Source organism: Adelges cooleyi, unplaced genomic scaffold (genome assembly GCF_023614345.1).
Source record: "Adelges cooleyi isolate 19-005CV unplaced genomic scaffold, UGA_ACOO_1.1 ACOO_flye_CR_arks_rails_tigmint_CR_PRNA_247, whole genome shotgun sequence".
Lineage (NCBI taxonomy): Eukaryota > Metazoa > Arthropoda > Insecta > Hemiptera > Adelgidae > Adelges > Adelges cooleyi.
In genome coordinates, this window is record NW_026095912.1 from 13,505,548 (window position 1) to 13,521,699 (window position 16,152).

Below are 16,152 nucleotides of genomic sequence, written 5' to 3' on the forward strand. Positions count from 1 at the left end.
TCGTTTCATATTTAACAGCTCAATTTCATTAAAAATTCAGGGCAGGTCATGCACAAAACGACCGATTTTCAAAGCTCAACGTTTAAAACCTAAACCCAATGAACATAATATTACCAATCGTATACTAACGTAGAACAAAGTACATAAGGATCATTATAGGTGGATTAAGAAATCACGGCGGAATGTGTTTGAACTAATGGTACTCGGTGAACATTCTCATCTCGAGCCATTGTCGAGAATTGTCTACTTTTAAAATTAGCCGATTATTTTACTAAATACAATATACTATCATAAATACTGCGCCGAGCTGGCTAAAGGTAAATGACATTTTTTCATTTATCATAACCAAAAATTTTGAATTTTAATTACAAGATGTTAAAACACTAAAAAAAAAAATTGTTAAACTTACCACACTTGATCTCACATTGTTATCGATATACAAAAAAATTATTTCAAAATGCAACTAAAAAGAAATAATAACATTTAAAAAGGAACTGTAACCGTCTTTCATTTACGTTTCTCATAAACAATGAGTAATTTTCATATAAATTGTAACCCTTATGATCAAATCGATTGACTTGTCCAAACCGGGTAGTAATATCGCCAAAAGCTCAAGTAACATACTGCAAAGCACTCAACAAAAAAAGTATAACGCCGACAGTGTAGCCACATAAATTAGTATGAATTATCGTGCAGATATTTTACAATATTATTATTGTACAAACTCCTTATCAACGATACGATTCAAATGATAACTGACTGCATTATCACAGAATGGACGATTTTTTTTTTTAAATCTAATCTGTGGTATAATTATGAAATTTTATCCTCGAATGTGCGGTCACACTGATTTCCTTTTGGGTCACGGTTTTTGTTTACACGACTAATAAGTTATCTGTTTTCATATAATCTGTGATATAGAGTCAATGGCGTCATGAGACATTTTTAGCTTCGATGAGAAGGTATTGTATTTGCAATGATGTGTTTTTATTTTTGTGTCTGTGCCCACGATATCTTTAAAGCCACTGAACCGATTTCTTCTGTGCTGCAGCTCTTAAGATCAGAAATCGTACCTGTAAGGTACTTTTTTTATTTCTTTCGCTTTTTCATGCAAAGTTTATTTTGAGGTTTAGGTATGAAAATTAGATCAAAGGCAGATCTAAAATGGGGCTATAACATAATATACAATTTCCTCGAAAATCTGTAGTCAAACATTTTTTTTTATTAAACCAAAAAATAGGGAAATATTACACTTTGACCGAAGTCGGTTTTTAGATTGCTATGTGTGGTTTATCACTTTCGGTTATATTATAAATTTCTGTAGACCTGTGTAGACCTTTCCATCCCCACTACCCACCCTCGACCCCACTGTACTAGGGTTGTTTCTTTTGAGACGGCTTGGTGGCGTAGACAACGATAATAATTATTATTCATGGTCTATCGTTTCTGTAAAGGATTTTTTTGTTGCCGTTTCTTTTCTTTTTGTGGTCTCCTTTTGTTTTCCGCACGTCCCAGAAGTTAGAGGTATGCGTCGTTGGCATTTCCAACCGCATCCTTAGCTGTACAAGTATGCTTTGGGACCGAAGGAGTAGAAGGATATTGCCTCTTTGAATTATCGCTTTTGGAAACATTGATTTTTTGTCACCCCTCCCCCCCCCTCCGGAGCAGCATATTTGTATTTTATGCACACAAAAGGATCAGGTCAATACGGTTTTCTCGGCACACTAGATTATATTCACCCGAAGGGAACGTCGAGATAAATTGAAACTAATAAATATAAATTGTTGTTTTTGCCCGTGTCTGACCGTATCAAGTTTGCGAGGCGAACGCGGTGGAGTTTATATTGAAATCTTATCTCGTTCCTTGACAACACACCCTTTTGAAATCGGCACGCAAAATTGAAATTCGATCCGCTATGAAACTGACAAGTCCGGAAAGAGATCCTAATCATCTCAGTGGACTGGTGGTGTTATCATAGTCAAAACAATCTTCAGCTGTAGCTATGTTGTTGGGTGAATGGCAGCAACCGATTCGGTGACTTTGTAATTTTCAAGTTACCTAGGTTTAAAAAAATAATTTACCCATCTCTGAATAAGTATTAACACATCAAGCAACGCGAACTATGGGTTGCGAGGAACGATTTAAACGAGTTCTTTTCTTCTTCTAAATCCGCTTGTACATTTTTCGATCCTCTCCGCGTTTTTGTGAGCATTAGGCGACGCCGGATTTTCACGGTTCTCGTTGTAATGTTGTCGAGTCATCCAAAGTTGGTTCGATTCATTTAATTTAATCAGTACCGTACTATGGCAATGCTTGTCAAAGTGTCAATTACAAACAATGAGCATTGGCTTAACGTTGGTCCGGGAGCGATTGAGCATAACCTATTTGTTTTTAGTTTCGATGCGTATCCGAGTAGGTATTTTTCTCACAACGATGCGTTTTGTTTTTTATTTTATTTGTTTATCTGCAGTTTATAGATCAGAAATATTGTCCAAAAGTATAAGGTAAAATGTGAAAAAAATTCATCCACATAAATCGACTCTTGTTTTTATTTTCTATTTGTTAGTATTCATATATTTTTCCATGACAAATTTAACATTTTTTTTTTTTGTTTGGGAATATTCATATAAGTTTGTTACAATATTTAAAAAATTTCAATCTACCAGTCAAGTGTTCAGTAGATTTTTATGCGCTTAAAAATATACTTAAATACCTAGGTATGTTACCGTTTAACTGAAGAACACTCCAAAGTTCAAATGACGCGATTATAAGCACATCTATGTGAAAAAATGATTTGTGTTCAATCATTTTTACCATTTACAGTTGAACGTTTGTTTTTATAACTTTTAGCTGTAATGATTCCTGAAGACTTTCGATCTTTTTGACTACAATAAGCTCCGTCCGCACTATTGGGGTCTACTATGGGATCGCGTTGGCTATTTTTTATTTAGAACCATTGTGATTGCGAGTGAGATCGGATTTGGGCAAATCCGAAACAGATTCGATTAAAACAATAATTTGAATACACAATCATTCCCCCGTTTGTGACAAACGAGTGTGGCTTAGGGATGTATATTTTTTGCTAACGTTGTAGATTTTTCCTTTGTCCCTTTTTTTTTTTATTATTATTATTATTGACTCAGCAGCCTCTTTTGATTACACGGTTACTGTGTGGTTTTTTTCCAGCTCCAATGCCGAAACGATACAAGACAACCAAGGGAGCTAAGCCCAAAGGAGTGGCCAACCGTAACCGAGCTCTAAGCTGGATACGCGAGAACGCCAACGACGGTATCATGTATTTCGCTGACGACGACAACACATACGACGTCAGGCTTTTCAACGAGGTAAGCGTTTTTCTTTTTCTTTTCCTGCCCATTTATTTCTTTATCTTTTGACATACGGTCACGGCGATTGTCTCTGAAAATATGTCGGGCCCGGCTCGCGTTTAATCGCTGTAGGCTGTAAGGGGATTGACATTAGGTTAATGAACTAAGGTTTACGTTATCGTTGAACAAATTTACCGTATTTGCTTGATAAAAATCATAAACGAACCGTAGAAAACGAGATAAAAAAAAAATAACGCGTTTAACGCGAAGTCGAACAGTCAGTTAACTTGTTTTGAAATAAATTTAATATATTTATCCAGATTCAGATTTTTTTAATTAAAATAAAATACAATCTGTATAAAATATACAATAAGTATTTGAAAAAAAAACTCATATATACAAAACTTGAATAACTTGGGGAGAGACCGCCCAGTGGCGGAACTCCTATTGACATGAGTACTTGAACTAAATTACAATTACATATTTTATATTAAATTGTTGGGAAAATTACAATTACAGACATATTTACACTTATTATTTATTATTGAAAAAGGTCTCTACACCAGGATCTTTTTAGGCGACGTGGAGGGTTATCTGGAGATAGCAGTTTGTTTTACAGGAGGAAGGCGAAGGTCTTTGTGTATTGTTTCGTTTGAGATATAAGGTGGGGTGTTAAGAATTCAGTGAAGGCACTTTGATTGGAGAACTTGAATTTTTTTAATGTTTAATTTTTTTGCTGCACCCCATAGCTCAATACCATAAGACCACATTGGTTTGATAAAGCTTTTGTATATTACGAGTTTAGTGTGCAAGTTAGTTTAGGCATTTTTATGGAGTAGAGGTTGGAGTGTTCTAAGACGTTGGTTCACACTTATTATTTTGGCATGAATGTGGTGCGCCCAGTTAAGTTTAATAAATCTCCAAACGTTTGTACTTAATGGATACTTTTAAGTATTACTTTATTCTGTATTTAATGCAAAAGGCAATGTTTTATTGGTATTTTTAACGTAATTTCGATTTTTAATAATAATCCAAAATGGATTTGAAACAAAAGCTAGTATCTTCATCAGTCTTTTTACCAATAGTGAATAGTGTCGTGTAACTTTTGAGTTTTGAGTTAATTATACGTTTATAATTTTAATTAATTTTCTTATTAATACTGTTATAGAATAGTTTTTATTTATCTATGATTTTATGTTGTCAATAAATTAGACTAGATTCTAGACAAAAAACAAATGATTAATTGGTTTTCAAATTTTTGGCCATCCGAACAAAACAGTTGAATATTTCTATCTGAAAATAAATATTGTACTCTGTACCCGTCGATATTATGAATCGTCAATCACTCTACATGACACTATACATATTTTCGGTTAGGATGAATAACAACTCACAAAATTACCTTGTCAACATTAGTACCATTAGTTCAGATTGAAAAAAAAAATGCTAATTACCAAAATAATTGCATGCAAAAGTATGTTACCTAATATGCCCTAAGATTTTGTTTCTATTAGAATACAAAAATTGTGATTGACTCCTCAAAAAAAATCTGACCAAAATCAACTATTGTAAGCCTCCGTTTCGAAAATATATATTATAATACAATATATAATTATTATAATATAGTATATTTTTTCTCGGTTATTTTTTACTTTTTATGAGAGCTATTTATTTTTATGTAGATGCAATATGTTTTTATTTCGTTCAGAATCCATCACCGGCAAGGATATAGCTACACCTAAAAAAAAAAAAAAAAGGAATATACCCAATAGTCTCTCACAGTGACAGATGATGGCGATACGACATAACCAGGATAAATTGGCTTAATAAAAAAAAACACACACAATACGTCGTAAGAGCATTATGTTATTTTTCCGTCTGCCTTAACAGGAAGAAAACGATTTTCCTTTGAACTGAACGCGTCTCCCGTTGTGTATTATAAGAAATGCAATCCGTCAAACGCACTCTTGTGTGTACACACACACACACACACAATATATAGATTGTATACACAGTGATCAATTTAACGTGATAGGTACGTCCAAAGAACGTCTGGGAAAATAATCGAAACTTTGTAGCTTTTTCATTTTGAAAAAACATTTTCATTCGACTGATAGTTCACCAGTTTTAGAAGAATATTTGAGTTATTTCCATTTAAATGTAAATGCGTATAAAGTCTATCTGGTAGACTGTAATGGTATAGTACATATTCACGAGTACCACTCACCTGCACTCCCTCGTCCAAATTTCAAACGCTAATTACTCAAAACGTATTCATTCAAAAATGGCTATCGACCAGTCATTATTTTCATTCCCCCGTTCTGCTTTCAATAGATAACATATTAAAATTTTATCTATGCTGCTACACTATGCTTTAACCCAATTACCATTTGCAAACCACCCGTCAAGTTAATATTTTTTACTTGACTTTTTTTTAGCTTACTTAACATCGTTTCAATGCAAATCTTTGGATTTGCCCGTGAGATTTTTTTCCTTTTAAAGTCAGAGTGTATCGAGTTGAGTCGATCACCGTGTACTGTTTTCGAAAAGCCCACACCACTGGGGCGGGCTTTGCGCCCAGACCATTAGTAATCGTCTCCTTTGCCTTTTTATATGTCCATCTAATTCCGGTGTTTTTTTTTTTTGTTGTTCAATATAGATGCGTTACACGCAGAAGGTATCCATGTGGCCAGTGGGACTGTGCACCAAGACTGGACTGAGCACGCCAATCGTGGAAAACGGCAACCTGGTCGGTTTCTACGACGGTTGGATAGCCGGCCGGAAGTTCCCGGTCGACATGGCAGGGTTCGCAGTCAGTGTAAAGTTCTTGCAGGAAGTAAGTGCATATCATAAGTTATAACGTAGCTATTAAGATGCCGCAGCACATATCTCAACTTTGCAGGATAAAAATCAATAAAATTACCATCCAAATAAATATTATAACCACAGACTATATGAAAACAGATAGAAAAACTATAAAAATACTGATTATGGTCTCGCGACCATATCAGTGTATCCGCATGAATTATTACCTATACATATTATTGTACAAAATCCAAATGGCCAACTTGATCTGGTAAAAAAAAAATGAGATATGAGGTGTTGCATCTTTTATTTATCACTACTACACCTGCAATTACAATTGTAGAGAAAAAAAATGTATTTTGTAATTTTAAATTTCATGAAAACGATAAAGTCGATAAAAATACTATATATTTTGTTAAAAATTGGAAAAAATGTTGTTGAAAAAAAAGAAAATTACAAAATATATACTTTAAGTATAGGCAAATAACTTTTTGTTTTTCAACAAAACTATTACATAATTTGCATCTATATGTATAACACTTTTTAAAAAAAAATTATTTTTAATAGTAAATAAATGAATATACTGCCACTCTCGACCATAAGTTGCTTAAAGATTTTTCTAGATTATTTTAAATAATTTATTCGCTTCGATTATTGTAAAGATCAAATCTAACTTTGAATTATGTGTCGTACTTTAGATACTAAAAAAAATTTTCAAATGTATAGTTTAAAAAATCTCAGCTCTAGAAAAACATGACTAATACTAGGTCACTAGGTAAACGAATAGTTTTATCTCTTTAGGTAAACAAGAAAAAGTCGTTCGAATGATACTATTAATTTTTTTGAATCTGTTGACAAATCCTTTTGACCCATCTAATGAATAATTATAATGCTTTACAATACTATTTTTTTCAATATTTACCGAATAAGTATAAATAAATATTCACGTGTAATATTCCTTTGACGTTTTTCCAAAAGAGGCAAATAAAAAATATAATCGTTTATCTTGAAACTTGAGTGTTTTTTTTTTTTTACTACAATTCATTCCTCGAAATTCGGTCAGGAGAGAAAAGAGGATAAGAGGATTTAAAGCTGGCAGTTTTTTATTGCGGTGAACAAAAAAAAAGGTTTTCGATACGATTTATATCTGTTGTTGGTTCAAAACGTTTCAAAGTGGTGTGCAAAAATAAAAATAAAAAAACCCCAGAATCCGCAATTTTTTGTTTTTTTTTTATACCGTTATGCTTACTTTATATATTAAAGATGTACAAACAACAGAGAGAGTGGCGATAAGAGCGGACAAAACAAGCTATACCGTTTTATGAGTAAAAAAAATAGAACATAAATTTTTATTCATCTCATAAATAAAATTCCTCGCAGAAAATGTCTTAAATGGTGAACTTAAATAACTTTTAAAGTAACTATCCAAGAGTTGGCTATCGACCAATGAATATGATCAACAAATTATTCTTAATTTAAAAGCAAATATTAACCTAGATGCGTTATTATATTTTTTAAGCTTTAAAAGTCAATAGAGCTGTGAAAAATACTGAAAAAGGAGGGTTATTTAGTAGTTTTATGATACTTTTAAATAACATAAACACACATTTTTTCTTCACAAAGAAACACTGGAAAATCGCTATCATTTTAAGAAGAGATATTGATTGTGTTTTACTTATAGTTATTAATCGCCCAGGCACAATTTTTTTAACTTTATTCATTTGTTCGATTAAACATTTTTTTTTTTTTAACGTTTAAATTCTACTCGAACCGTTCTAAACTGCATTTTTCTATAGTACGGTGGTGTAACTTTTTTAGTGAATAAATTCACGCATCGCACACTCAATGTTGTTTCCCGGCCAAAGCCATTACCACCGTTTTTGTTTACACCCGACACACACCTTAATGGAATTCCAAGAGTGGAAGTTTAAACGCAGATAGTGCTGGCACAGTCAAACGGTAATGTGTAATATAAACCGTGTTTGATCACTGAGAAACTATGCAAACAATAAATAATTAGATAAAGCTATTTGCATTTCAATTATATTTACCGCAGGCGCTAGTGTTATTTGCCGCGGGTAAACGCTTTGAACCTTACTGTTATCTTGTGATATAATAAACGGCTCTGAAATTTTTAAAAGCGTTGACGGGGAGATTTGGTTTTGAATTTATTGCCAGCAGCATTAGGAACGGTGGTATTTGCGAATGGTTTTTTTTTTGTCCGTTCACTAGTTGAACATTTCCAAAAACGTAACCGAACAGAATATTGTATTTGCATGGTAATTTATGTTTGTTTGTTTTTTTGAAAATATTTTTTAGAGACCACACGCTAGGATGCCGTACAAACCGGGGTTCGAAGAAGACGGATTTTTGAGGAGCCTAAGTCCTTTCGAGCCCAGAGAAATAGAACTGAAAGCGGACAATTGTACCAAAGTAAGTTTTCAACGAATACCTGTAAACAACAGCTCTTGCAATAGGTACTTTCAGACGTTATTTTCGGTGATAGTCGCTTGTTCGTTGCCAAGTGTATCTCCCCAATAATTATCTAGACAATACGTTACATTGATTCTAAAGTGTTGTACAGTATTACAATATTTGCAAAGTATTTGTATAATTGCCAACAGAATACTATACAGTATTGTTTTACCAGACATTTTACATGCTACAATTAAGGGGATTGCACGTGGTCAGATTTGTGAGAACAGAAGACATCCATGAAAGCTTCGACACACTCATACAGTGTTCATCAATTGTTTAAACACATTTTTTCCAAACAATTGGTATATGTAAGACATCATTGCATTTCTGGCCAAAATATTAATTTGCTGTCAACAGCTGTAGTTTGATAAACATCACTTACTTTTGCGTCCGTGTTGTACACCAACTGGAGTGAGATTTGTTTGTCTGAGCTTCGTTTGATCGCTATGCCAAAGAATCCAATTGCATCATCCAAATCGCCCAAGAAGAAGAAACCGAAAAGGTCAAAGGTCTCGGATGGGGCCCGAAAGTCTAAACCGTTGTGTCCACGAACCATGGTCAGGTACGTCAACGTGAGCGGCTACGAATCTATATGGACGTGTAAAGTTTGCTTGACGGCTTTGCTGAGTGAAAACGCAGTCCGACAACATATTTTGTTCAAATCAAAGAAACCATACCGAGTGGTTGGAACCGGAGACGGTCGAAATGAACTCTGATAGTATGAAATCCAAAGGTGCCAAGTGAAACCGGCAAGAGTAGTCGATATTACTTCATTTGAATGTAATCATATTTGCTTTATTGTTTTTGTATGTATCCCATAAGTATCGAAGTCATTAATTCTTATTAGTTACACATTACAAACATTGATTACGTTATATTATACTGCATTAAGGCGGTCCTTATATTGGTTGGATTTTTGTCAAATTCCCACATCCAATAGTTATATTATTGTAGACAAATATACAACTTGGCACAAGTTCCACATAATTAAGCTTACTACCAGTGTGAAATGTGGGACAAAACCAAACATATTGTGAATAATAATTATTATCCTAGTATAGTACACTCAATATTGTCCAGTTATGAATAAAAACTTGATATGCAAACAAAAAGACTTGGAGGATGAAATAATAACCTGCAAAAAAATAAAGAAATGCCTATTTGGAGCAGAATGACGGCCATCCATGTCTCATTTAAGTACCACACCGATGTAATACTTATATGATGATCACTATTGTAAAACATTTTAATTGTTTTATTACAATATATCCAATTATTCGAGTCGATTTGCTCGAGTTAACGATATGTATATTATATAACTACATAAAACGAAATGTATTGTTTCAAAAACGTTGTTTAAACACTGAAAAGATGTTCAAAGTATTCATACAACATTTTGCAAATTATATGCTTGAAACATTTTATATGAAAAATCAAAAACAGTCAATCTTAAACAATTAAACATAGTTTTTTTTTTAAAAGATCTAAAATGAGCTTGTGATTTTTCTAGTACTATTTATTTTAGACAATCTATCTAAAAAATGTTATAAACATTTTTAAAAACGTCGTCAAACGCGTTGTGGAAACAGTCCATTACGCTTAAGCAATTTGGAATTTTATAATAAAAAAAAATTAAGAGTATCCACACTTCATGCAGATACATCAATACGTGGATATATCCTGCAATCTAGTATCTCTAATCTATTTTCTCTAATCCACTATCTCTATTAATTCACCTCCATAATCCTCCTCCGTGTAAAATGTTATATTTACAAAAAGCCAAAAATCTAATTGAAAAAAATGTTTCAACAAGTGTTAAGTACTTCCAGATCACTATGTATTAGATAATGTATAGATACTGTGTGTTATACAGGTTAAAGTATAGAGTGACTTCAAATCATAACGTTGAGTCAATTTTTTTTAGATAAAATTTCCCTAATACTTTCATTATTATAATAAGATAATTTACAAAACAACATGTTTCACTCACTTCTGTATTATATTGCATTCAATATGCATAATTCAAATAATATCTATTTTTTTTTTTTGTATCATTGATTTACTTATAGAACCTGAGTTTTTGTATTTATCTCTTTGTGTTGTTTTCACCGTATACAAATATTCCAAAAGTTACTCTCGCATTATAAAGTAGACTATAATAATATGTTCTGTGTTTTCGGGAAAAAGACCTTCATTGGCTGATTGATGAGGGTCAGGTGTTAAAGGATGATTTATCGAAAAGGGATGATTTTTTAAAGAGTAGGCCACACGTCCTATTTATTAAGACATTCGTTGTAGGCAATTTCGGGTATAAAACCTAACTTGGAACTAAAATTTAGCATGTTTTATTCGTAATGTAATGAGCAATATTTAGGGTAGTTTATTTTAACATATAATTCGTTATGGCCATCGTATTCCCCCGAAAAAGATTGCTTTGACAAAGCGACACAATAAATGGAAATGAGGGAAATCAGTTGATATAAAAAAAGTGTCACAAAGTATAAGGTGTCTCAAAAAGAACGCTGGATTTAAATCTGCTATAAATGAAATTGATTTCTCTTAAAAAAACACAAAACAAGTATATCATTCTCTTCAGGAGAAGTTCAAGTTTAACAGTGAAAAACAATATCGAGCATATGAGCCCCTTACTAGTCCTACAGGCGATTATTCTTTCCATACAATTTACCATCACTCGATGCAAAGCGCATTATTTTCACCGAAGCTCATTTCCATTTAAACGGGTTCGTAAACAAGCAGGTTTGTCGAATATGGGGATCTGAGAGCCCAAGAGTGATCCAAGAAAAAGAAATGCATCCTCAAAGAGTTACGGTTTGGAGTAGGGGTTTTGATCGGTCCTTACTATTTCGGAAACGAAGAAGGAAATGCTGTTGCAGTGAATGGGGTTCGTTACCGTGCTATGCTCAGTAATTTTCTTTGGCCTTTGATTTTTTCTTATGGGGATACACTAAGTCGCGAGTTTACCAGAACAAAGTCCGAAATTTTTTGGAACTTAAGCAACAAATTCGTAGTGTCCTCAACGAACTTGATGGGGCAATGTGTGATCGAGTGACGGTAAATTTTATGGAAAGAATAACCGCCTGTAGGGCTAGTAGGGGGTCATATGCCCGATATTGTTTTTCACTGTTAAACCTAAACTTCTCCTGAAGAGAATGATATATTTGTTGTGTTTTTTTAAGAGAAATCAATTTCATTTATAGCAGATTTAAATCCGGCGTTCTTTTTGAGACACCCTATATTGTAAGTGATTGGGTCAAATCGACGAGAGAGACGACAGTGCTAATAACGATGAGCGAGGCGAACAGTGCTCTCCCAGCAAAAGTTTTAGTTTTTCATTTTTATGTAAACTTTATGTTGTATAAAACATTTAAATTTCGTGTCAAAACTTAATTATAACTTATTTAAATGTATTTTTTTTTTTATATTTACAGATATTGGTGTGGCACACGCAGACGAAGAAAAACGAACCGTCGTCGAGAGTGGACGTTGTCAAGTATAAAAACACGAATATTATCGACTTGAAGAGGATCATCGTTTGATGTTTGCATCATGTCAATATTGTACAGTGTGTGTTTTGCTGATTTGTTTTTCATACTGAAAAAGGCGCACAAAAGGGCGAAACCAAAAGTCGCCGGCGATCGCCCCACGTCGAGACGACCAGTTCTACTATTTGGATTTGCTCAAACGCATAATATTTAATAATTGTATTGCCTGATTTATTTCAAACCGAGCATTATTACTCTTAGTTTTTAATTTCTATTATTATTATTATTAACGTATCGTTTGTTGTTTCTTTTTACTTCTGCGCTATCTATACTGTGAATACTGTTAATATTTCGATAATATGAGCCGCTCAGAAGCCAAACTGATTATCTCCATAAAATGCAACTTTTTGATCAGGACAGGCAGTTAAAGTTATTTGAAACAATGTATGTAAGTACAATTGCCAATTTTCTTGGCGCACTCTAGTGGTGAAACATCCAACTATGGAGTTATTTTTATCTTGGCCACTGAAAATTATACACTTTTTTTTATCCAACCATGCTAAGTGGAGTTAATCGGTTTGGCATCTGAGCGCCTCATATAATACCTAATTATTATACCTACCTACTTATACCATCGCCACATGCATTGTGTACACACTCATGTCTGATTTCGACTTATATACGTATATTGTATACACACGGATACCAACCGCTTTGGATGTTGTTTTTTTTTTTTTAATAATTATTAATATTTTAATATTGTAATACATAGTTTTTTTTTTTGTATTATTTTTCGTTGGTCTCAAGCTAGTCAACCGCCGGAAATGTGTACACTGTCACTAGAAAGTCATAGAAATCGACTGCATTTTCAGTGTGTCCAACCCACTGAACTCAAGTCATGTTGTTTGCAAATTCGTGGGAAATAGAAATCCTACGTTAATTTTCCACGATAAAATATATTAAAATGTCATCTCTAAAAATATTCAAATCGGCCAATTCTTATAACCCGGTCTGGTATTTCCCAACACGGAAAAGCATTTTTTCCCCCAATATGGCCGCCACCTGCGTGATGTTTGACACATTAATCAGTGTGTCCAACCCAAAAAATAATAATAATCAATCAATCAAATCAAATCGGATTCTGTTTTGTTTACGAGCCGAACGATATAATATTATTTTATTGAATTTTTTTTTTTGTGTGATCAAACGACTGAGTATAAGTTCGGCAAGCTTTTTGAAATATCGATCAAAATATATTATTATATATTCTATTTATAGTCGTATAGATCGTTCGAAAACGTTTTTTTTTTTTTTTTAGTGTTATTACTATTTTATTTTCATTTATGTTGACCGTTCACGTTTTGCACATTTTTCACTGATAAAGTAATGAACGTGTCCACGTGGATTGCTGGAACCTATTTATTTAAAAACACCTGTAAAAGTCACCGTGATATAATACAATGTTATTACAAAACTTATTATAACTTACAATATTACTTTGAGATTCTACTCTACCCTCAGAATCTCATTGTTATCCATACCGTTTTGTCGGTAATTTTCAAGGACATATCCAACGTATACGTGTTGAATCATATCACATTGAAACCCCCAAATAATAATGATATTATTATTATTGCTATTAACTATCATGGTAGTTGTGTAAATCATACCATATATTATTGAACAGTTTATTGTGCCCATGTTTGTTGCATAATAATTAATTATAGATTATTATCATTAAGTTAAATAATATTATACTATAGTAGTTTGTTCAACGTAGTCCGTACCCAATTTTTTTTTCTTCGTGTAATTAGTGCAATTATTTACTGTAGTTAAATATCTTTAGAGTTACTCTTAGGCCTCTTGGCCGATACGCTAACCCAATACGTTTAATCGATTATCATTCTTTTTTTTTTGTTCTTTTTAAGTATGTCTCACCAGAATGAAAAAATATGTATACCTACACAACCGTCATCCACGTGACGTTTTAAAAATGGCACTCGGATCATCATAAACAGTTTATATTATTATTTCCCTACTGTCACGACGTATTGATTTTGATTTGTTTTTTGTTATAAAACCGAGCAAGAGAAAAAAAAATACATTTAGAAAACAGGGTGCCATAAAATAACTGTAAACCATTAAGCAACTGGGTAGAACCGTTTCAAGTGTGATAATCTTATGACGGCCTGGCCAATTACCTCTGTCTGTATCTGCTGTGGAATAATATTATTATAACGTTTACAAGATGAGTTGTTTATTTTTATTCTCCTTTTTTTTTTTTTTTTTATAGATCTGTGATCTCGTCTTATATAGAGTATACTTATACCGATCAACAACACTTTGTTGTTGCATAATGAAACGCACAATAATTTTAATTACTTAATCTAAAATATATATGTGTCATAATAAAATTACAAAAAAAAAATATTTATATAATACAGTTTTAAATTAAGGAAACCGATATTTTACATTTTTTTTTAAATAATTCCCTATTGCTGCAGCACCTACAATTAAATCAAATCTCTTCGCTTACTTATTCATTTTCAATTGAAATCAATTTATCTAATATTATAATAACAATTATAGTATTAGTAATGTAATTCACGTTCACCCAAAAGGATAATGCTCAAATGTAATGTGTTATATTTATGTACTAGCCCATCTTAATCAAAAACGTATTTAACGGTCAAAAAAACTTACTAATAATTTTTACAGTAACTATACTGTGAAAAAAAAAAGCATTTGTTAATACATTAGACCTATACAATTATTATCTGATACTATTATGTCTGTATGAACTATCAATGATGTAATACCTAATTATTATATTATTATGTACTAAACTATTTTATCAATGTAATAACAAATATTGTGAACGGAAACACTTTTGTAAAAAAAAATTTTTTTTAAAAAATTGATTAATATTTGTTTTGTTTTTACGAACAAACATTTTGTTAATGCTACACAAACGGCTAATGTTTCCTTTAGTTTGGAGTTAAGTACTTATTTTGTAATAACCGTCAAATTTAAATTACAGAAATAAAAAAACCATTATTAAACTTCCACTCGATTGGTCGGACGATTGTATGTGCGTTTTTAGTTTTGATTATTACCTATAATATTACCTATCTGTGTACCTACCGCCTATGTTATAATCTAGTAAAAGGATTAAAAAGGGTTGTCTATTGATACAACAAGCTCCTAATAATCTTTAAAATACATTTTGAGTAGGTATCACATTGAATGGTAGAGTTTAGCGAAGATTATCAGACGCTAACAGACAGTTTTTGATTTGCATTCTCAACTCGACTAGTTTTTTTAAAAAATATATCAAAGTTACATTGAAAATTGTATTTCCATTAAAAAGTACACAATACAATTCTTCCAAATATCAGGTTTGCATATGTTATACTAATTGTGTACCGCTTATAAAAAAAAAACTCCATAATTAAGTTCCCGGACAAAAAAAATGTTCTTAATTAAATATTTTCAAAATGGTAAACAAAAATAATAAAAAATGATATTATGGTCGGCATAAAAATTTTGTTATTTCATAATAAAAGAAATATGCAATGACTTTAAAACTGAAAATATATAATTATTTTTCAAACTACTTAAAAATAATCTTCGTTAATTTGGTTATCATTTTACAATAAGTAACTTTGCATTTTTTTTTTAATTAACACAATTTAAACTTATTTAAACTGTGGAACAGTTTTTATCTGAAAATTATATTAAAACGAATCATAACAATCTATTTAAGTAATTTATAAAATACTATCGGCACGGGCAATTTGTATAAATTACAAAACTTCATTGAAATAAAAAATAAATTGTAAATTTTGTTTATAAGTTGAAGTTTTATTTTACTTGCTTATACTCTGTTATAACCGGCCTTCTTATCATTTGAATAATAAATGATTATTATTATTTAAAGAAAATGATTTTTTGATGAGCAAATATTAATAGGTGCGTTAATTAAAAATAATAAAAAGTGCTTTTGATTTTTAACAAACATATCTAATTATTTGAATAGT

The 16,152-nt window shown here is 31.9% G+C and overlaps 1 protein-coding gene across 4 annotated transcripts in view; it reads left to right on the forward strand.

Moving 5' to 3' along the window:
• LOC126836365 (galactosylgalactosylxylosylprotein 3-beta-glucuronosyltransferase P-like) overlaps positions 1–14,395 on the forward strand; it is a 48,524-nt gene extending 34,129 nt beyond the window's left edge. For all 4 annotated transcript variants that reach the window (XM_050569645.1, XM_050569644.1, XM_050569646.1 and 1 more), the window contains 4 exons: positions 3,187–3,344; positions 5,986–6,162; positions 8,451–8,564; positions 12,059–14,395. In XM_050569645.1, the coding sequence (XP_050425602.1) occupies positions 3,187–3,344; positions 5,986–6,162; positions 8,451–8,564; positions 12,059–12,166 (557 nt within the window). In that variant the 3' untranslated portion in view covers positions 12,167–14,395. The remainder of the gene's footprint in view (positions 1–3,186; positions 3,345–5,985; positions 6,163–8,450; positions 8,565–12,058) is intronic.
• Positions 14,396–16,152: the final 1,757 nt, after the last annotated feature.